Raw genomic sequence first — 22931 nt, forward strand, 5'->3', positions numbered from 1 at the left:
CATACACTTAATTTTTTTTATAGCTCAACATACACTTAATTATGGACGGATGGGATGTGTACTCGTGTTTCACGTATAGCTAGACAAAATAACAGTCGTCAGAAACAAAAGAAAAAATTCTCAAAAAAAAGAAAGAAAAGAAAAAAAAATGGCCAGGCGTAGTGGCGTACAGCCTCAACCGGGTTCGTCTGTATCTCAAGACAAAAAACCGGGTTCGTCTCGGCCAGGCGTAGTGGCGTACAGCCTCATCCTCCATAGCTCCAGTCGATCTCTCCCCTCCGCGACTCGTATCAGTCGGCTGCCGACCATCGCCGGTCCAAGAAGCCGCCTGCTCGTTGCCTACTCCGCCGCCCCACTCGTCCTTCGATCTTCCCTCCTGCCGTATCCGGGATCCGGATCGACCTTCCTCTGTAAGTCAATTGGTCAGCACCACTCCCCCGCTGAGTTCTTGACCAATATTTCTGGCGACGGATTAGTTCCGCTCTTCTTTCCGAAAGGTTTCAGCAATGTTCTGGGGAGCAGGGTGTAATTCCGCTGTTAGTTTAGAATAAACCTCTAATTGGTACACTGACATGCGATTTGGATAGTTTGTGATGTGTTTGACGCGCTAGCTTGTGCTTGTGCGTGTACAGATTCGGTCGTCGGAGTTACGCCCTGTTCCTGATCGATCTTGGTAGTACCGTCTGCTTATTGCTAGGTAAGCCCTGGTTGACTAGTCTGCGAATTCCGCTGAATTCTTGAGCTACCTTTCTGCTTCGGGTTTAGTTATTGGCTCCCTCCGTGCTTTGCCTCGATTAGATTACTGCACATATTTGGCCCTAGCTGGCCTTCGCGTACCACTTATTGCCAGTGGTGTTTTAGGATTCTGCGGTGCTCTTGGTGATCTCAGTGTTCTTGGATGTATGGTTTGACGGGGTGGAAAGGGGCATTTAGGCAGCATAGGCCGTGGAAACACATTTAGATTTGTGTTTGGTCACGAGATGGAAATGTATATTTATTTCGAGATTTTTCATTTAGTTCCATGTGCACACTCTTGTTGTTATATTATTGGATACACTTGACTGAATGGCCAACTAGACAATTGCCTTGTGCATAACAATTAGGGAAGATTTTGTAGTTCCTCAAGAGGATGACGAAAAGAGAATAAAACCTTTTAGTGCAAATTCTCCAATTATGTTGGCATCACTATCTGTAAAGAGACAATTTTGAACTAAAATTTTCTTTGATTGATGTAATCAATGATACATTTTCTCTTTCTCTAACCGTAGATGGAAAATACAATTGATTCCTTGACGTACAAAGGTTCAATTCCAGAGGCAATTAATCAATCAAGAAGGGAGAAAAAACTCTTTGTAATCTACATATCAGGTAAGATTGTTGTTAAATTCAACTCTTGCAGCCATGTTATCTTTGTACTACTTTCTGATAGCCCAACAATGGTTGACAATATCCATGCATAACTAAATATGCTATCCAATACAATCCTATGCGGACTGATATTCTAGTGCTAGTTTAATATATCTGAAAGTAGTCCAACCTATTGATAAGACATTAATTGCTTCATTTCAGGTGAAGATGAGGCCTCAAGTAGGATTGAACAGTCTACATTGGTTGATGAACATGTGAGTTTCTTCAAACCTCCTTCGTTGAACAAACGAATCATTTTCTTTCTTTTTAGTAAGTAGCAACATATTGCATTAGCAATTTTTTTGTGCAACCACTTATGTTTGTATTTCACAGGTGGCTGGGGTGATTAGCAGATGTTGCATATTCTTGCAACTAAAACATGGCAATGTTGATGCATTGCAATTTTCAGCTATCTGTATCCTTTTACACACACATTTGCCTTTTGATTCTTTGGCATCCTTTTTTTTTTGTTTGTTTTTAGTCTGTTTGGGATGTAGTCTGCACCTTCTTGGCGTTTTCTTCCAATACAATATGACACACTCGTTGGGGCGTGTTCAAGAAAAAGATAATATGCTGATGATCACTCTGGATTAGCTGCTGGATCAACATCACATTCTTGCCTTAAAACTCTGGTATCAATTATTTGATGGTGTTTATCTAGTTTGCAATTATCTTCAATGGTGAAACGTGTTTTTAATATGCTTAATTTAGAAGTTACAACGTTATATTTCCAGTTCTTTTTACAGCTATTTTTGGTACTTAAATGGTCCCATCTTAGCATCCATGGGACAGGTCTTGCAGGGTAATGAAGAATATGTTGTTTCCTCATGTCTATGACTATAATCATGTTCTAATTTTCTTGCGCAGTTTTGTCCTTGACTTTTTCTCAACCAGATCCACAGAAGTCTATCCCAAGTGTATCTGTCGTTGGACTGAATGGCGCTATGCTATGGAATCATGGTATGGACACATTAATACTTACAATTTTCTGTGATGAAATTGTCTTTCATTAAGTGACTATTCTGGACCAGTGCTTGATTGAGTCTTTTCGCAGAGGGGTATATTAGCCCCGAAGATCTTAAGGAAAGCATTGAGAAGGCTTGGGCTGCCCTTCACCTGCAGGTATAAATTGCTGAAAATACAGATCATTCTTAGAGTTTACTGCAAGCTTGTTCCGTAGTTGTTTTCAGTTATTTTCATTTCTATACTTGCATTTTTTTATCACTTTGGGTAGCAGAGCCCACTTGAGAGTTAAGTAATTTACAACTCTGTCCTTCTCACTGGAACAATATGTACATATTTTCTGTGTGTATATCCCATGCAAAAACGACTTGGTGCCCACGGTGGTGCATGCGCCGTGGTGGCTGCCGCGCGATTCGCTTTGTGATTCCAAAACCGATAGAGATGCTGTTGAGATGATGGTTTGCCTCAGTTTCTAGATCACACACTTCAAATAGCTAGTTAAACTAGTGTTTTGATTGCTGATAGGATAGTGGAGAAATGGCAGGTGCCAAATGCTCCCGTATGATTGCACCAATCTGATGTTAATCAATCAATATCTAAGTAAATAACTTGTCCTTTTTAAGAATTATAGTTAGTATTGTCCCTGTGTCAAGTCTTGGGGTGACGACAGAAAAATTAGGTAGCAAGATAACTAGAAGTTGGAAAAAAAAAGTTGATCGTATGGAACCTAGAAATGCATCTGTTGAATTGCCGTGACACTGCATGCTATAGTGGCTGTAATAGGCTCGTGCAGGTCATAGCCAATTCTTATTCTTAAGTCACTACAGCTGCACAAAGCAATACATCAGCTGCTTTAAGCTATAATGCGTTCATCTGGGCTTTGGTGAGGGTATAAAAAGCTTCCTTTTCTAGTTTCTTTTGTTTTGATTGAACAACTTTTTAGTTCGTAAGTTCAATTCAACTCTGCCACATTTCAAATGATTTGACTTTGTAAGCATATAGCTATAAATAGAACTGTGTGGTACAAATCTGTAGTTTGATTAACATTCATGTGCATCAGTGCATGGGTCAGAGAAAATATATTAATCAATCGGAGGATAGGCGACTCTTTTATTAAAATTCAGTTGAACTCATGAGTGATCTCACCGCCATACAGTCGCTTGAGATGATGGTTCAATAACAACCATCGCACAGTGTTAAATTATATTCTTGTATGTTTTGGATTTATACTTGTGTTCTTTTACATCAAAATCTGACCTTTCTGATTGATCTGCGGGCAAACATATATTCCAGAAAAGGAATAAGAGTTGTCTTCCTCTCTGTATAACATATTATGATTTTGGTACCTGTTACTATATGATCTGTGTTAAGACATCCTTTACACTTTCAGACTAGTGCTATAGCTTTGCTAAATACGGTCTATTGTGGATTGTTGTAGGAGACAGCAGCAACCTTGTTAGCAGCATCACTTGCCTCAAGAATGGCTGATCCTGCGAATACCGCTTCTACCAATATGCCTTCTACAGAAAGTTCATCTACTTCAGAAGATCATTCTAATTCACCAAGTCAATTTCCAGAGTCTTCTTCAGTCCGTGGATCTACTAATTCTACTGATCTGGTAGCACAACCACCTAGTAGCATAACCCAAGCTGTAAGTTTTCCCTGCTGTCCTTAGTCTGCTACAATTCAGTTTTATGCATGAGAAAGGAAAGGGATAACTTACTGCTTGTATTACACCAGGAACTTCTCAAGACAAGTGAAAGCTCAAAATCAGATTCAGCTTCATGCAATATAACCACTGAGGAGAAGTTAGATTCAGCACGTAAGGCTGTGTTGCCAGAATTTTCAGCGAGCTCAAATATGGACAGTTGCACGGATCCAAATCAAACAGGTAGTACACCACCACTAAAAGGAAAGAATAAGGTGGGTGAGATTAGCAATACAGTTCCTTCTGAGCCAGCTGCTAGCATAATCACTGGTAGAAGTACTTCTTCAGAGTTGCCTGTGGAACAAGATAAGGCAACAACTAGCAGCGCTGTTGATGTGACCTCAGATTCTGCAAACAAAGATGATATTCAGCTAGTCATTCGTATACCTAATGGACCTAGCCTGCAGATTAAATTGACAAAAGAAGATGTTTTAAGGAAGGTGAAGAATTTTGTGGATGAAAACAAAGGTAGTGCGATTGGATCTTATAATCTTGCGATGCTTTATCCAAGAAAAATATTCACGGAACAAGGTACTGAATCTTGACCCTGCACCTATGCACATATGTATGATGTAAATCATTCTTTTATCCCGCATTTTGACGAGAGGCTTATCCCATTCAGTTCTCTATTACAAGGAAAATACTTAAGTCTTACAACTTTTGCATGGGTGAGGCCGCGAGAGCTTGTTCTACACTATGTGTCGTTAATTAGCTGCGAATAAGTAGTAACTGTCTGCTCGATTAAAATCTATGGATTAAGCTTCTGTATGATACTTGCATGTTGCATTAAACATGATTCCTACTACCAATTCGACAAGTTGGTGTAGGATTCCACAGAGGGTGAGCATCCTACTCCTGATGGTCTCATGTTTGGATCATTTGACATTAGTAGCTCCACCCTAAAGCTCAAGATGGAACACTGAAAATGTCGTATCTATATTTATAATCTGCTATTGTCTGCTCAAGGGCAGAGATAAATCACCATCCCTTCCCTTCTAAACTCAAGGGCAGAGATAAATCACCATCCCTTCTAAACTTGCTCTTATCAATGTTTATTTGTAAACCTTTTCGTTAATTCACATTTTAACCCGCACAACTTCTAGAAAGTTCTGAAGCTGACAATTTAATGAATTTACACCTCGTTTGGCTTCCGGGAATTGGACCTAGAATTCTGGAATCTGGATTCCTGGAACATTAGCCTTTGGCTGCCACAGGAATTGGAACAATAAATTTCGAACCCAATCCCAGAGACTTAGAATATTACTAAACCAATTGTTTGCTAGAATCACATGGAATTATTGGTTGCACATACATGCACACATGGACCCACCGAAATGCACAAAGTTGCTCCTCTATGACTTAAGTCATCTCTGAACATTTCAGACAATCTAGTGAAAAATTTATGGTGTGAACGCGAACTTGAAAATTTAAATATGAAGATTTAGGAAAGCCACCTATACAAGCACGTCTGATCCACATGCACAAATTGATCCGCCAATAAGCTCAAGCCGTTGTTTGGCATGCGGACACTACACGGGGTTGGAAATTTAAATATGGAAGTTTTATGAAAGCGTGTACAGGACATACATGTACAGTTTGGCCTACCTATATAGCTCACTGAAGCTCACCTGCACGTCAACAATGGTTGTCAAATTTCAGTTGATTCGAGCAAAATTTGTATGTATGAACTCAAGATTCAAATTCTAAACAACGAAGTTTCGTAAGGAATAACTTACATTTCAATGTGACATCAAAACATAAATATTGGAACTTGTCTCTTAGAATCTATTTCAAATCAACCTAATTGGTTGAAGCAAATTCAATTCTTGGGAGCCAAAACAAGGTGTTAGCAGTCTGTTGTCAGTGGCGGACCTAGGATTTTGTTAATGAGAATGCTGTACCAAAAAGAAATTGATCGCCATTTCGCTAAGTACACTTACCAATTTGATAAGTAATCTTAAATTTGTGTTGTAATAATATGGTAAACAAAGCAATGAGTAATACTCCTATGTACCCAATTTCGATGATAGTATCATATTTCATAGACTACTGGCGTGTGGGTGCGGCATCCCGATGTCAATTGTCGTGGGCTCATGGCCTCTTATTGTGGGATTCCGACGGCCAGCGAAAGACAAACTTACTGGTTTGCGGCGTGTTGGTGTGCCCGGCGAGGCTGCGGAGAACGAACTGGACCTCCAGGTCCTGCGTTGTGGCGTGCAGTGACCGGCGTCCGAGTTCAGAAGTCCCGATCAGCGATCGCTCATTTACAACTGGACCTAGCTGGGCTTGGCGGCGTGGCCGTAGTCGCTGGGTGCTGACGTCTAGGATTTTAGATCGATCAAGATCGAGATGACCTGGCGACCTGGTGCAACTGCTCGGCTCCATCCTTGCTGCCTGTTTCTTTTTTTCGTATCGATCACTAACTGCTGATTACGTGATTCGCTCGCTGTGCTGACTATTTTAGTTTTCTGCTACACATTTGGCCTGGGCTGCATAGTATGTCAGGTGGTGGGCATACCCTGTAGGTTCGCCACTGTCTGTCGTTGCATTAGTCTGTAATGATGAGGAATGATGTCTCTTATTGATAGCCATGTATCATTACCCAGCAAAGAGGGTGAATAAATTAGGGCGAAGAGAGAATCTAGCATCAAATTTACAAGAATGCAGCAAAATTAATACTCGATTTGTCCCTGTTTACATAGCATCCTCGTTTTGCATGATTTAACTTTGACCATCAATTTAACCAATAGTACATCAGCACCCAGCGAATACGAAGACAATTGTATATTGTGTCATGAAAATTAGACGTCGAATTTTTTTCTCGAATACGAAGACAATTGTATATTTTTGGTAGCAAATAACACATGTTTGTTGGTCAAAGTTAAACCTCAAAACTTGTGTGCACCATGTAAATATGGATGGTGGGAGTATCTAGGAACAGAAGGCCTGTATGCTTTTGAAATGCTGCAGAGTTGGTAAGACTAAGACTAGTTGAAGGTTATGATAAATAGCTTGTAAAATACTCCCTCTGTTCACCATTATAAGATGCTTTTTTTTTGAAAATTTATGTATCTAGACGCATTCTAGTGTGTAGGTTCATTCAGTTCGGTCTGTCCCTAGCCGACATTGTAATATCTAAAACATCTTATAATACTGAACGGAGGGAGTAGATGCGGTAACGTTTTAAAATAGATTATTTTACAAGCATATAATCTCCCATGCCTCTACTTTTGGACATTACTTATCCTAACATGTTAGCCAATGTTAGAAGAGCATAATCATTTGGTTCATTCTTGGCGAAAATCGACCAATATTGTTTGCATGTGAAATATTGAATATTTTCTGTATCATTTTGGAGATCTACTTGAGTAATTTTTATGCCTTAATAACACAGCACAGGTTTTATTGAAGTTTCGTTTCACCAGGAGTGTTAGAGCATTTATGTGTTAAAGTTTGGTTGCACACAGCCAAACATTCTAATCATCTATTTGGTACTACATCTGTTCCAAAATGTAAGAAGTTTAGGTAGGCTACTTTAGCCTACCAAAACGTCCTATTTTGGAACAGAGGTAAGATGTAGGATAGCATGAAGTAACGCTTTCATTTTAGTTAATAAGTTGGAAATAGGTGCCTGAACTACTTCTAGCTATTAGTTCAGATAAAAGGTCTTTTGATGCAGACTTCAGAAGAAAAATCTGCATGCAAATTCCGCCTCTTGAGGTTAACTTAATTTCATTGGCTGCAATGATATAGACTGAATAAGGTGTTTTGGGTATGGTTGCATTGTGTTTTACTTGTGCTGCGATTGCATTACAATTGTTTTTTTTATCAGATATCTATGTTATGATTTTACACGATACCATTTAGGATCTAACTGATCGTCAAATTCTTGTTTAGATATGGAAACGTCATTGTATGAGCTGGGCATTGAAACCCGGCAGGCCCTTGTTGTTGTTCCAAACCCTCAATCTGTTAAAGTGGCAAGGCACCAATCGTCATCCCCATCCAGTGATTTGGACCACATGGTGGATTCAGACAATTCAGGTGGTTGGGGATATTTTGGCATTCTGGGGACAGCCTTATCATACGTGAATCCATTGTCCTACTTGAGAGGAAATCCTGAGCAACTGGGAAATGAAGGCTCACAGCATTACAGTATGTTTTCTTATTTCCTTAGATTCTGCTGCTGATACTTGTTGGTCTGTTTGGAATGAATGTGATTGCAGAGTAGTATTAAAGTTCTGTAAGTTCTCTTATTTCTGACCAGTGAAATTATGTTTACTTCTCTGGTACAGGACAGAGCTCTCCTTCCTCGAGTCGCCCAGGAATGGGGGCAGCTTCTGAATCCCAACCTCTCAGCAGTAATGGGAGCCAACAAGCAGCTACTCATAGCTCTGGAAATACCTTGAGAAGGCGGCCCCGGCAGTTCGGTAGCAACATTCATACTCTGAGCAGTGAAGAACAAGGTCCTTCTGATGATAGAAATGTTTTCTGGAATGGGAATTCTACAGAATTTGGAGGGGACGAGAAGAAATAGTGGGTGACAGTACTGCATCAGAAATAGTTGATACCTGAACCATTCCACGAATTATAGATAAATAAATATACTGGGAACAAACTGTGTCAAACTATGTGGTTTATGCGAATCACCCGATAGCACCTTCTCGGCAGCAGTGTTATACATATTACGGACAATTGCTATTTTAGTGTACAGCTTTCTCTTGACATTAATAGATTTGTGTGAATTGTTTTTGCACTTTGAACTTTTTCTTGAAAGGGAATTTCTAAGTTCAAAAATCTTAAAAATGTGAACATGCTTATGTGACGATATACTGAATGTGGACCATGGAAAAATGCCTTTGTCTGTGGGCTGCACTAAATGTAAAAGGATATTTGCAGCTAATAAACTGTGAGTCTTTTCATGAAATTTGCGGACTCATAGTGTGCCAACATTTACTTCTGAAAGTAAATTGTAAGTTTTTTTCTAAATACACTGGGACTCGGTACCAAAAATACTGCAGCAGTTGGGTGGGGATGAAGTCAATGTAATAGGATGGTGCACAGTGCAGAAGGGCAGTGGGAAAGTTGTGTAGTGTTCTAATACAGACACAGTTTTCGCCATTCAACATCCATAGAGGAGCTGTTGAACAGACGGAGTCATTGCTCATATCTGTTTTTTTTTTTTTTTTTTTGCGGGGGAATGAATCTTCATTAACTGGGTACAGGGTTACAGTCATGAGCAACGGCTACAGCAACTCCCTGAGGGAAGTCATTGAGCCAGAACTGGGTTGTACTGGTCACCCGGCCAAGGTTTGCTGGCTCGTGGCTCACCACATAACTGTCACGGCTAATCTTGGCTATGCTAACGTCTCTTTTCCGTACTAAATCTCTGATTACATTGATTTTAAACACATAAACTGACGTGTTCGGAGTTGACTCATTGAGCAGCTCGATAGCTTCAGCGCAATCTGTTTCCAGTGTGATGTTCAGGCTTGTCCAGTGGTCCGGAGGCAGCCCTTCCTCTATTGCTAGTAACTGCCACCGTCGCGTCTCGGCACTGTGTCAGCGAGCGGCATGCCGTAAATATGACATGTCCATGATGGTCTCGGATGGCCATGCCTATCCCCGCGCCATCCTTGCTAAAAGCCCCATCCACATTGAGCCCAGTCTCGCCGTCTCTCGGAGGTTTCCATGACAACTTCCTCTTATGTTCAATGGCCACCGTGTCCTTCCGCCTGAGCCCCAGGTTAGTGTCCAGCACCATTTTCCCATTCTCGATATCTGCACTAGGAAACTGTTTAATCAGTAGCAATGAATTCATTTATACCTATATAAAAGTTAGACAGATTAGCGCATCCTTAGCGATTCTGATACTGTAGATGGGGTAATTTCCTAGATTTTGCTTTGTTCATTACGTGACGCGTGTCCCTCCTCTGGTCTACTGGTAATTTTGAATTTTATTTCTCAATTTTTTTTAGGCAAGCAGGTCACCGGATACCGGCTGATCCGTTCCTTCCTTTTCCTACCTCTCCCGGTTACCCGGAACCGTCGTGATGATTTTTTTTAAATTTTTTTTGCTCGCCGCTTAATCCGGTTGTTCCCGAAGCTAAATTAGCACATTTTCTCCGCTCAGAACTCAGGATCGCTTTTCCATGCCGTTTGAGAGAACCACGCTTCCTTCATCTCGAAGGATCCACATCCGCTGCGCCCCGCCGAGGTTACCTCCTCAACCTCTCGCGCAGCCAGAGGAGAGTGGAGCAGTACTACTGGAGGGAATCCGCACGGGAGGAGCGGCCACGGTGGAGATATGCAGGCGGGTCGTCATCCATGTGCCCTTGCACGGTTGCTCCGACTTCCCCCCTGCCGGAGCCCTCCTGCTCCGAGGCCCCTCCTCGTGGCCTGACCTTCCCAGTCCGAGGCCCCTCCCCATGGCTGCCGGCCTTCTCCCCCTCCCCCTCTCTCCAATCTTCAAAGGGTAGCGGCGCTTGACTGACGGCCGGAAAGGGCATGATGTATGGGGTTGGAGTCCTTCCAATCTCCTCCTTCCGATTTGGTTTAGTTTTTTTTTTTCCTTTCTTGCATCTTCCCCTTCATGCTTGCCTCCTTGCAAGTTATTAGATTTTGGTTTGCCCTCTCCGCTCCATTGTTCCTCGCCTGGTTCGCGTATGGTCTTCCTACGCTTTCTTCTGTCTCCAAGTGTCTGCGCCTGTCTTTGTTCTTTTTTCTTTCTTCCTTTTCCTTTTCCCTTTTTTTACAGGCATCCTCTACCGATTATTTGATTGTATGTTCATCGTCCTGTGTTTCCTTGCAGCTCCTTCCGGACGGCTCATTCTATTCCATTGCATAAGCATGAAACGCAGCATTAGAAGACTGAGAAGCAAAAGTCTTTTTCTCGCCCTTGGCAGGTACAGCACTACAAACCTGAAAGGAAAACTTAAAAGCTACTGTTTCTTTACCGTCTCAGACTCCCAGGGGCTTCTTAGTTTTGTCCCTCGGGCAGCAGCTGGACAATACCCATGCGGTGGTCTATATTCAGGCTGTTATCCATAATCTAAGCAAAATATTTATGTAATGTTGTTACAAGGGAAGTTGTTCCGCTGCTAAATAGATAAATTGGTTCTATTGCTCACTGTTCACGCAGAGTGTCAATACCAATTTGCATTTCGTTTTAGTGGAATGATCAATTGTTCATACATTTTCTTGGTAACCTATGCAAATATTTTGGTATGCCTAGATGCACCATACATTTATGAGCAGTGTGAGATTGGATTCTTTTATTATGGTTTAGTAATCTTTCCCTGGTCTAGGTTTGTGGATTTTCTTTGTTGGACCAGAAAAATAAGATGGAGACTAATATCAGGTTTATTTTTGGGCTCACACTGTAAATGATTCGAGAAAAATATGCAATCAGCTAATGTAATGCCGCATTTTTTTGGTTATTACAAATGTCAAGCTAAATCAGATTCACCTGTGGCTTAATACTAAAAGGTCTGCTATTGCATCCCCTTTTTAGAGTGTTGCTTCTTTCACCAGCTCCACAATAATTGTTGGACATTTCACATGTAGTTATGCATCGACAAGAAATACCAGAAGGTTGTTTCCTTCTATTTGGCCATAGTCTGTTATGTAGGAAACAAGAAAACAGTACATAGAACACTGTGATTTGTATTTTTAATTATACATGCATCATAGGTACTCAGTTGTTCTACCTGATGTTACTTGCAGGTTCACCTGGGCAGTTTGTTTAATATAATTTTGCTTCTTTTTTTCATTGTGGTATATAATACATGCCTATTCTATTGTCTTAATCTAGGTTTGCCTAATAATGATTCTTCATGATGATCTTAGATTTTGAAATTGTGTGTGGTACGATCTGGTATTAATGAAGTGCTCCTATTTGCTTGCCTACAGGATGATGTGTTGTCTCCTATGGATCACCCTTGAGACGGTGAGCTCATTAAGTTGATTTTCTCCATTGGATGAAGATGCAATATTTTGCGTAACTTAGTGGCTTCGAAGGGATCCATTAGAGGTTGCGACAACGCAAACTTTTATTTTATCCAAGGAAAAAAATGCAGAACAATGATTCTTTGCATCATAGGTGTTGCTGCTTCTTGAGATCAAAATTGACATGGTTCCACAATTACAAATAATGATTTTGATAAATCTGCATTGTTTGTGTTCCGTGTGCTATTTAGATGCTGAGTTAGGTTCTCTTCATTTTGGTGGAAAAACTGTTGTTTTGGGAGGTGATTTCAGGCAAGTGTTGCCTGTTGTAGAAAGGAGCAGCATAGCTGAAGTCATCGACTCTTTGCTTATTAGGTCCCTATGGTAGCATGTGCTTAGGCTTCCCATAAACACGAGGTTGTCTAATCATGCGCTATCAGATGAGGAGCAGGCTGGCTTGAAAGAATTTGCACCGTGGCTTCTTCATGTTGGTGAGGGAGCAGTGCCCATGGATACACGAGAGGGGTAAGCTAGCCCTTCTTGGATCTCTTTTCCACTTGATATAACACACAGCTGCCTTTTTCTGATCATGTCTTTCTGAGATGTATTCCGATGCATCTTACTTGGCATAGCGTGCTCCTACTAATAAGGTTGCCGGCTGTCTTCTATGGGTACCTTGAGAAGAAATAGTTTTAGAAAGTTGTGATAGTATGCAATGACCATTGACAAAATTTCAGGGTCATGCTCTTAACAAGGTTGGCATTTACTTGCAAAGCCGGCTTTCTCACCCGGCCAGTTTTATGTTGCAATCTCAAGAGTAACATTAAGTGAGGGATTGAAAGTGTTAGCGCTCGATGAATCTGGTGAAGCGACCAAGTAATATAGTATACTGAGAAGTGCTTGGTCATCTCTAGGCATTCTTATACACGTGTTTCCATGTACTACATTTTTTCTACACTGTCACATTTTTCGGTGGATGTTCGTTTTCTTATGCTCTTCCATTCTCTATATGTAGATTAATTATTATTACTTGGACCTGCTGGCTAATGCTTTTGTTCATTTTGCTTTTGTCCTCAGGGATGAATGCCTATCTTTTAGTAACTGCTTATAAGTGCACCGCATGGTGTACCACTACTGAAACGATACCAAAAACGCTGGAAATTAAGGTCCTGCAATTGCACTTAGCTGATCTAGCCTGGACATATATGCAGACAAAGTGCAAATGCGTGGTGCTCCATCTATTTCTATATGGTGTCGCCATCATGGAACTCTTTCTGTTTTGGTACTGCTATGGTAACCTCTCAGATTCTATTTTGTTTACTCATCTCTATTAAAATGGACAATCTCAAAACTGACTGCATAGCACTAATTTCAGGCGCAAGTATAGAAGTTGTGTACAAACCCTCAGGAGCTAAAGTCGCTTCGTGCATTTGGTTTAAATACAAGAGGAGTGGCCATGGCCAGTTCTTAATTTTTTGTATGTTTTCTACCGATATAAGGAGCATACGGCCAACACTTAGCTTTGTTACATTTTCAAGCAATAAGCTGAGAACTGCTTCGTCTGACTGTTTATTATGTGATGTATGTTATCTTGCATATCTGTATTGTACAAACATGTAAAAGGTAGTTTTTTATGCTTCAGCTCACTGAATCTGCACCTCGCCACTGTCACTTCTCAAGCCCAAAGCTATCTAAAGGACCTAAAGCTGCCTAATCAATTTAGCTTGAGATTCTAAATAAGCAAGACTTCGATAGAGAGAATACCGATAGAGCAAATTACTCATATGTTCCGACAGACAGTGGACTGTTAAATTTAGAAATATACTGCATCTACGTTATTTGTTCTTTCTTCAGTTTTCAGGAACCAACCACAGTATAGGACACTACAGGAGAAGATAACATACCAGTCATTGATGGCTTGGTCCATGCTCACTCTTGCTCATCGTCACACAGTTACATCCCCATGGATCTTCTTTCCGACAGAGCACCTCCTAGCTTGCTAACTCCTCTGCAGCGGAAGAGAGCGCATGCCCAGCTGCTTCAGCCCCAACCACCTCCTCTGCAGCGGAAGAGAGCGCATACCCAGCTGCTTCAGCCCCAACCACCGCCCAGGCCAGTAGCCAACGCTGATGGAGGTCAGCGTTAGCATCTGCAAGGTAGAGCACGAACTAACCACAGAGGGTCTAGATCCGGTGCTCCGGTCACACCAGTGCCAACGCCCAAAAAGAAGCAAATAGATGGCCTGCTGCCCAGCAATCTCATGCCCGGCCGTCCCCCGACGACAGTCGCCTCCATCCCCCTTCTACGCCCATTCTCACCATCTTCTCCCCCCAGATTGCTCACTTGCTTTTTCTTTTTGTTTCTCTTTCGACCTTCACCTTTACAGCATCCTCACAAGAGCATATCACTTTTTTTAGGGGAAGCAGAGAATATCACTGGAGTTGCTTAACTAAGTATGGGCCGCATTTCCTGCCATGGCCCATTTAAATTAGCCTGCTCCTATCGTTGCCCAGCTTATGAAGGGTTTTCTCAAGCAATTCGTCAATAGAAGTGCCTCTTGCATGAGCACAGCACACGAGCAGTGATTTAGCATGAACAAATTCTGGTGTGCACAGATTCACTTACTAAGCACCAATTAAGAAGAGCTGAACAACACCACGCCTCTCATAAAGAGGCACCAAGATCCACTCCTTATGGTAGTTATTATCTCCACCGTGTAATTTTGCTACTCCGTACAACACACATGAACTCCGTTTGGCTTAGCCCAGTGTACATACGGTTGACACCCTGCAAGGCAGTTACCCCTGATTGCATATATGTGCACTATACCTGGCCATGGGCCGATCCCGGACCTGGACCTACGTTTGTTGGCCCAATGGCCAGGCCGGGCCTAGGTAGCCCGAAATCTCCATTTAACAAAGTGGCCTGGCCCGCGGCTCGATGGGCTTTCCCTATTTTTGTCCCGGCCTGGTTTGGGCATGGTTTTCATGCATCGGGCTTTTCTCAGCCCGGGGAAAACATGTGCGTTACTTTCACAGCTAAGGCATTTCTGATCCTGCAACTTTGGAAGCTTTTGCTTGCTCGGAGGGGCTCGCCTTGGCTCAGGATCTCTCACTTAAAAATGTTCAGGTGACCACAGATTGTTTGGTTATCTCGCGATCCATCGATGAGGGAAGTCTGGCTTCTTATAGCCCTGTTTTGATGGAGATTAAGGATCGTCGACGCCAGTTCAATAGGTCCACTGTTATTTATGAACGAAGGACCTGTAATGTTGAAGCTCATAATTTTGCAACCTTTTCAGTAGCTTTACAAACTGGTCGTCATGTTTGGCTGGGTTCCTTCCCTGATCCTTTCTTTGTACCCAAAAATGTTACTATATGAATAAAGGAAGGATTGGTTACCTCAAAAAAAAAAAAAAAAACTAGATCGTCCTTTCATACTATAACTATCAACATAACTCCACATAACTATCAACCTACATACAACTCTGCCATCACTCTTTCGAGATTCCGCCACGGGCGCGGCGTGTCGCCGCGCCAATGCCTCCTAGTATATCTTACACCAGGAAACGATGGGATCCTTCGATGGAAGGGAAAGGTTTATCATGCGTTAGCTCATTGTGTGCGTGCCATATCCGCCTGGTCATTAGGACCGGTGCCCGTTGCACGTCCAGGATGGTTAACAGTAGATGCAACAACCACTTGGGCGCAATCAGGGACGGAGCTAGGGGGGTGCTAGCTGGGGCCATGGCGCTCCTATGCTGGAAATTTTGCTGAAAGATCTCATAAAATATATGTGAATTGATCCCTAAATCTTTGGATATTTGCCTATCTGGTCCCCTCCAAGCAAAATTTTGTTCATTGGCCCCCTCCGGATAACATTCCTGGCTTCGACCCTGGGCCCAGTGTTCTTCAGGAGCTCATCATGCGGCATCATTCACACTTCTGTCATTGCTCGCCATAGTTGTTGTGCATGAGGACATCTCAGGAAAACGTGGAACGGATCCTCCTCTCCAAGCCCACAAATGGGACACATTCTGTTTGTATCAATGCCTCTTCTTGCCACATTCACCCGGGTCGATATTGCATTCCTGCACACTTTCCATGCAAGAACCCTAACTTTGTCCGGCACTTGGCATTGCCATATGGTTTTCTAGTTGGTCTCACACCGTCAGCTCTCGTACTTGCGCCTTGCGGCACCCCTGCCCTGTCTTTGCATATTCGTATGGAGGGCTAGGCAATAGGCGCTGTGCACTGTAAAATCTCCCCTTCTTTCTGGTTCCCCTGCAATGAAATCAACTTCATTTCTTTGAGATGTTTGGATTTTCAGAATATCATCTATATCCCTTTGCTCAAAGTAAAGCTGTAGTCTCGTCAGGAAAAAAATCAACAACCTACCTATATCTGCATCAACCTTGCACTTATATGGGATGATAGCCATTCTCTCTGGGAATCCATGGGTCACTCCATGCTCGGCTCGGATGAGCCAGTCTTGATTAGAGATAGCAACCACAAGATGAGGATTCAGAATAAGAGTAGAGAAACGGCACGACATCATATTCATTTCAACAGTTTGGCATTACTGATTCTGTGTGTATGATCAGGCGTGAAAGGCTTCAACAGAGAGATGTGAAAATCTGGATGGATACGAGCATCCTCACGCAATTTTCAGTTTATATGCTGTTTTACCAATGCGTTGCTGCACAACAAAGGGCCCAAGGAACTTGTAGGCTAGCTTCGGACAAGGACGGTTGGCTACAATTGAGAGCGTGTTCAGAGTCAGGACGTCCACTCTTCAGAGTCAGAAGGGAGATAGAGGGAGTCCTAGACTCCTAGGTAACGCATAGGGAAAGTCGTCTAAGGGGCCGGCAAATAGCTGAGAATGCCATCAAGATTGAGAGCGTAACATCTACTGGGGCAACCACACTTTTCATTTCGTGACAAGGTTTGTCACCTCGCCAAAAACCTGTAGAATAGAGGAAAGATTTCGAATGTCTTTCTTAATAATTACCACCAAAATAGCCTCGCTGTCTGCATAGAGCATGATGCGAATGGAGGACGCCTGACCCAACAACTGATAAAGAAGAGTGGAAGATGTGGCAAGCTCATACCTGATGGGATTAGTTTGGATTCCATTCATAATTAAGTATTGCACGACGAGGACGTGGTGAGAAGGGCGGAGACTGTGTTTCTTAATCTACTAGGGAATCCCAGGTGGCGCGGTCTGTCTAGGAGATAGTCCCATCTGACAGAGTCAGATGTTTTCTTGATGTCGAGATTTAACTGGTGGAGGGATGGGATTGGCTGGCCCTATGTATCGCTTCACGAGGTTGAGAGTAAAGATATATATACCCCCCAACCGCCCTCGGAAAAAAAGATATATGTACTACTCAATTTGATGCGCGCCATATGTTGAATATTGATATCAAATATGTTTCACATGTAACTCGTGTTATAATGATAATTATAAACGAGGGAGAGTTTGCGGAACACCATGAGAAAAATACACATATATAGTTGGGACCAACTCTACGCAAAATAGAGAGGCTCCCGTCCTGCTCCGGTCAACCTAGCCGCCACCAAAAGCTCCTCTCCGGTGTAGATCCTCGCCGTTGTTGCTGCCGATATCGTCTGCGCTAGCAGTCCCCAACGCTTAAGGAGCTTGGGGGGGGGGGGGGGGGGGATCGCGGTGACAACATTCAAGCGTGGCTAGGGCAGAGTCCTCTAGTTGAGGCGGTGGCGCTGATCCACTTCCTCGACGATGCACTTCGGTGTGATCCCGTGGAAGAGGAAGTGCTATGGAAATTGAGTCCCATCTAGATTCTCCGCTCTCGATTTTTTGGTCTAGTTCCGGTGGGTCTGGCGGCCGGTGACGGCCGGTGGTGTGGGGACTGTCGGCCTGACTTCGAATGAAGGGGGTTTGGTCCTAGGACCCCTCTCACGCCATGACGATATTCTACTTGATGCATGTCTTCGTTGATCTGGCTGGAGTGTCGAGTTCCAAAAGACTCAACCGATGAAATTCAATGGACGACATGCTTGGAGATTACCAGATCGGATGGGATTCAGTCTTGCGCAACCATGTTTTTTCTAAACGTTTGGTTTTAGAAGGAGTGATGCGAAGCTTCACAATCTTTTGCCATCGTGGGATATGTTTTTAGTCCCATGATAAAGTCGGTCACGGAGAATGGCATGGAAGACGAGATTTGATGACTAGTAATGGTGGTTTGAATAGTGGCATCAATGGGGTTTTGGCTTGGTGATGCATGACTTGGAGCAGTGGCATCAACAAGCGGGGGCGACAACACATGAGAAATTCAAATTCTAAACTTGCAGGATGAAAATCTAAGGTTTGATCTTAATTGGTTGTGCCTGACAATGTTTTTGTTGAAGTTATTGTTTTGTGAGCATGGACTTTCTCCTAGGTAATAACCAATGATCTATGATCAGATCATTGACGATGCTTGTGCAATGTTTCTTTTTTTGAGGCGTCGCTTTTAGGGAAGATGGATTTCAGATGCTATTTTGGTGGTGTTTGGTCCGCTCTTATAAGGAATAGATCACTGTATAGTGACTTTTCTATTTTGTAATTCTTGTTTCTTTTTTTTTAGTTGTGTGCATCCGTTTTGCCGTTAGGATACTGTGATGATGGGTGTAATTAGTATCTTCGCGATAGTAATATATTTATTTTGTCGAGAACATATATATCTACCTTACCACAATGCTAGGTAAAGGCCCATCGTTTGTCTTTCAGCATCACAACCAGTATAAATGCGTATCTCCCAGATCATGTAATTTTCTAACTTCTGGAAATATATTAACTCACAACTCCTTTGGAATTAGAGCTAACGGGAATAAGGACATGCTGCAGTCTTTAGTGTACCACCATATAAAGTTCTTATCTTGTGCTAGGATACAATGCCAACACAACACAACACATACAACACAACATCCCCCAATACATCCAAGCATATGTTATGCTTCAGGAATATACTTATCTCCCAATTACTATTTTACCTTCAGAGAGGCAAAAACACACACTTGAAACGACTATATTGGCATATATATGTGAGGTAATGCCCCAACTATATTACCTAATGTACCTTCTGCCACCACATCCATTCTCTCTTTGGCAGTTAAAGTACATCCCAGCGACAGGCGGTCCAAGATTGTAGATCGCTGCAAAGTCCCTTGTGCAGAAGTTTGCTCTCCACCCTGGTGCATAGGTGGCCTGCCTGATTGACTGCCTAAACAGGATGAACACGAAACGATGGATTCCTGCTGTTGGGCGTGGGCTCTCATAGGGGACTATTTCATTTCCTGTTGCATATAATGTAGTAAACAAGCGAATCAAAGTACAATACAGATTACTCGTGTTTTTTTCTTCGAAATGGGGGATACTCGGCCTCTGTATCGGTCAATGCACACAACCTTTTATTAAAAACCAATAAAAATATTCATAGTTTACACATTCTGGAGTAGAGAGGGTCGATACAAAAATCAACCATCGAGAGCAAACACAATTTCTTCTATCGCAAAACATCGTGTTTTATGTATGTATTCATCAATTAAACAGGTGTTCCATTTGACGCAATGCAACTAAATCTCAAAGCCGGATTGAGCATAACAAGCGTCTCTTTTTATTGAAACAAATCCTATATTTACACGCTGAGATGGAGATCTAATTTTTTCAGAATTTTTTTGGATGCATGAAAAGTTCATCTGTACTGTACATGCCCTTTTGACAGTGTCTTAAGAAAAATACATATCCTTTTGACACTCCTGCCTATAATCATGTCTTCTGATAATCCTAACCTACAGAAAATGTTGGAGTGTAATTGACGTTCCACGATTCGCTGAAGCTTAAGGTCAAATTAGAATCGTGTTCTCTTTAAAATGCAATCCTAATTACTACATGTTTATTTATTTGGTTGTAGCATAGAAACCCTGACGGTGTCTTTGGCTTTGTGGGCGCCGAAACTTAAAACATTAATTGTCTTGAACAACTTGAACAAGACGGACCACTGAGTTAAATCACTTACCAAAACTTGCATCAGTAGTCTCTGGAATGTCAGTTACCAACCTAGACATGGAAGAGAAAGTGACAATTAGTACTATGTTGAGACGATAGTACGTATGTTCCTCTAATCAACCACGAAGAGCAGCATACCCGAGGGCATGCATATAAAGTGAACTTGTACTGGCCGGAGACGGTGTGTGGATTACCACTCAGGCGCGTGGAGAAAAGTTAAATGGAAGAGCTTACCAATGAAGGTTCTCTCTTTCAGTAGGGTTGCTGGGACTAGGTGCATCAGGGTCTACCATCACCTAGATAAAAAGATTATGAGTTATATCTCTTTCACCAATTTGTAAAAATCCAATGCTATCATATACTGAGTTACCAATATGCAAAATTTTAACGACCAAAGACAAATCCACAATATCTACCATCACCTAGATATGAAGATTGTGAGTTATATCTCTTTCACCAATTCATAAAATATCCAATGCTATCATATACTGAGTTACCAATATGCAAAATTTTAACGACGGCAGACAAATCCACAATATTATGGTGTTACCATTATGCAAAATTAGGCCGCAATTCAAACTACAACTGAGTTGTGCTCCAAATACTACACCTTACCGAAGTGAGTTAGGATTATCAACTAACAGACGCAGCGCCTCAAGGCTCTAGAAGTCGACACGAAATTTATATTCCTTGCTTTCCATTCAATATTTCCAGGGGCTATTGTAGACGCTTTAGGAGATATCCTGAGCTGGGTCAACTAATATATGTAGACACGCGGAAACCTAATTAAATTATCTTCTAGCAAGGACCAGTCTCGGAATTTAAGTTAAACACATGAAAACAAAACCACAGCTGATTAATCGACGCAATCTTACGTGAAGCGTCTTAAAAACAAAATAAATGATTTTCCAGCATGCACACTTACAAGCGTGTAGAGGTTCCTCATGTCTCGCCCACCAATATAAACTCTTGGAACCTTGAACACCTGAGATGGTTTGAGCTCAGACCCGTTCGTCATTTCCTTGTTGTTGAAGAAGATCCTCAGCGACGCAGTGGTCATGAAAGGGTCCACGATATCGCCAACAATGTGCCCGACGACCAAGGGGTCCCTGGACATATTTATCATCGACATGATTGGGAGAAAGGGACACTACTAGAGCTTGATGAGCTAGGATAATGTAAGACGCTCAAATGTGGCTTACTGTTAGGGCTTAATAAGATGTCGAAGAGAAGGGGGCTATTTATAGATCAGGATGATCAAGACATCCTGATCACTAGCTAGCCGGAGGCCAAATTTCTACAAGAATCTCGGAATATGTTCTAGGACATATAAGAATGTATTTAGATGGTGGCAATAGGTTAAGAAGCTCCTTCTTCATCCTTTACGGGTTAGTGCGGGCGCATTGATCATTTCCTCTCTTTCGTTTGTGAATAAATCTTTAGGCTGCACCGTCACACATTCCCTAGATCTGGACCTGTTTGATGCATATAACGTATATTATCGCATAAAAGTGAACTAACTTTAAGGCCAGGCCCCGTCAAGCACGACACTGCCGCTGCTAGCTGAAATGACAAGCTCGCTAGCTAGGCCAGATGAGTGTGGTGGAGTAGTCATGGTTGCCTCATGGGAGAACGAAGGCATATTAGGTGTTAGACTTCGTTTGTCGCTCTTAGTCTAATTGGTTATGACATCAGACACGTGACTCCATGTCACACCATGGCATTCTCTCTTTTCCAGATAATGGGTCCACAGCATTCGGTTCGGCACTCCATGTAAAGTATCATAAAATTCGGAGATTGTAGCAGGTATGATTAGCATGCTAAGGAAATCAACCATGGATACACGAAATAAACTGTCGGGACAAGATGTATTGTGGCTACTATGTCTTTGTACTCCTGCATTTAATACTCCCTCCGACCCATATTAGTTGATTCTAGTATAGATGTATATAGATATATTTTAGTTCTACATACATCCATATCAATGGCAAGTAATATAAATCGGAGGGAGTAATATATTTTCTAAAACAAAATCTTGTTACTCCCTCTGTTAAAAAATATAAGGTTTGGCCGAAGTCAAAGTCGTATATACACTACGGGAGAAACAGGCTTTGCCGTGCGAGCCATTGGACGGCAAAGAGGCCTATACGCACGGCAAAGGCTTTGCCGTGCGTGCACGCACGGCATAGTTTGCACGGCAAAGTCTTCGACGGCAAAGCTGCCTTTGCCGTGCGCATGGACGGATTGCACGGCAACGCCCTTTGCCGTGCGTCGCCATCTCTGCCGTGCGCTGCGGACGCTGCCGTGCGAGGGATCTTTGCCGTGCGTCGCCATCGCTGCCGTGCGCCGTTGCTTTGCCGTGCGCCCTACTTCTTTGCCGTGCGCCCTGCGTTGCCGTGCGCAACAATGTTTGCCGTGCGACGCTTTGCCGTGCGGCCTTGCTCTGCCACGCACGGCAAAGAACCATGCGGGCACGCCCCAGGAGCTCCAGGAGCACGGTTAGGCGACACGTGGCCCCTTTGCCGTGCGTGTGCACACGGCAAAGAGACCAAATGTCCTTTGCCGTGTGCACACACACGGCAAAGGGGCCTGGTTTTTTCATTTTTTTGCTATTTTTCAATTATCCCTGCATTTCAAATATTGCATTTCACAAATATAGCATATATAACATATATATCAACATAAGATCACCAAACACATCAACAACACCACAAATACATCGAGCACACATAGTTCATGCATACAATCCGTTACATAGAGTCCACATCGAGCACACATAGTTCATGCATAGCAATGTCCATATTACAATCCATAACAAGTGCGAACAATCCATTGCAACGACCACGAGTGCACGAAGACCATGCCATCAACCTTG

At 42.5% G+C, this 22931-nt stretch overlaps 2 protein-coding genes and 1 long non-coding RNA gene across 9 annotated transcripts; 2 read left to right on the forward strand and 1 right to left on the reverse strand.

Moving 5' to 3' along the window:
- Window positions 1-213: 213 nt before the first annotated feature.
- Window positions 214-8834, forward strand: LOC127293926 (plant UBX domain-containing protein 11). Of its 2 annotated transcripts, XM_051323640.2 has the most exons (11): window positions 214-410; window positions 633-697; window positions 1269-1368; window positions 1570-1622; window positions 1741-1822; window positions 2302-2367; window positions 2462-2529; window positions 3809-4021; window positions 4111-4609; window positions 7976-8233; window positions 8374-8834. In XM_051323640.2, exons 3-11 carry the CDS (start codon window positions 1269-1271, stop codon window positions 8613-8615), a joined length of 1581 nt encoding a protein of 526 aa, XP_051179600.1. In that variant the 5' UTR covers window positions 214-410; window positions 633-697; the 3' UTR covers window positions 8616-8834. The 2 variants fall into 2 exon arrangements, with proteins under 2 accessions (XP_051179600.1, XP_051179599.1); XM_051323639.2 differs by lacking the exon at window positions 633-697.
- A 1296-nt stretch (window positions 8835-10130) lies between these two features.
- On the forward strand, window positions 10131-13676 carry LOC127293929 (uncharacterized). 6 transcript variants are annotated; one of them, XR_007846243.2, is made up of 6 exons: window positions 10133-10597; window positions 10890-10983; window positions 11990-12026; window positions 12401-12550; window positions 13103-13318; window positions 13401-13676. It is a non-coding gene; the product is annotated as an uncharacterized lncRNA (long non-coding RNA). The 6 variants fall into 6 exon arrangements; XR_007846242.2 differs by having other exon boundaries at window positions 10133-10590; XR_007846241.2 differs by having other exon boundaries at window positions 10131-10983; window positions 11990-12110.
- Window positions 13677-18863: 5187 nt separating this feature from the next.
- Window positions 18864-21254, reverse strand: LOC127293931 (protein VERNALIZATION 3). Its single transcript, XM_051323644.1, has 4 exons — window positions 20982-21254; window positions 20291-20352; window positions 20067-20107; window positions 18864-19344 (listed from the first exon to the last, which is right to left on the reverse strand). The coding sequence occupies exons 1-4, from the start codon at window positions 21186-21188 to the stop codon at window positions 19115-19117; spliced, it is 540 nt and encodes a 179-aa protein (XP_051179604.1). The 5' UTR covers window positions 21189-21254; the 3' UTR covers window positions 18864-19114.
- Window positions 21255-22931: the final 1677 nt, after the last annotated feature.

Source organism: Lolium perenne, chromosome 4 (assembly GCF_019359855.2).
Source record: "Lolium perenne isolate Kyuss_39 chromosome 4, Kyuss_2.0, whole genome shotgun sequence".
Taxonomy (NCBI): domain Eukaryota; kingdom Viridiplantae; phylum Streptophyta; class Magnoliopsida; order Poales; family Poaceae; genus Lolium; species Lolium perenne.

Coding starts and splice junctions, on each gene's coding strand:
- LOC127293926 (XM_051323640.2), top strand. CDS start 1,269: ATGGAAAATACAATTGATTCCTTGACGTACAAAGGTTCAATTCCAGAG. Junction 1,823..2,301: donor ATTGCAATTTTCAGCTATCT/GTATCCTTTTAC, acceptor TTTCTCAACCAG/ATCCACAGAAGTCTATCCCA. Junction 4,610..7,975: donor AAAAATATTCACGGAACAAG/GTACTGAATCTT, acceptor ATTCTTGTTTAG/ATATGGAAACGTCATTGTAT.
- LOC127293931 (XM_051323644.1), bottom strand. CDS start 21,188: ATGTCGATGATAAATATGTCCAGGGACCCCTTGGTCGTCGGGCACATT. Junction 20,353..20,981: donor TGAGGAACCTCTACACGCTT/GTAAGTGTGCAT, acceptor CTTTTTATCTAG/GTGATGGTAGACCCTGATGC. Junction 19,345..20,066: donor GACTACTGATGCAAGTTTTG/GTAAGTGATTTA, acceptor TATATGCAACAG/GAAATGAAATAGTCCCCTAT.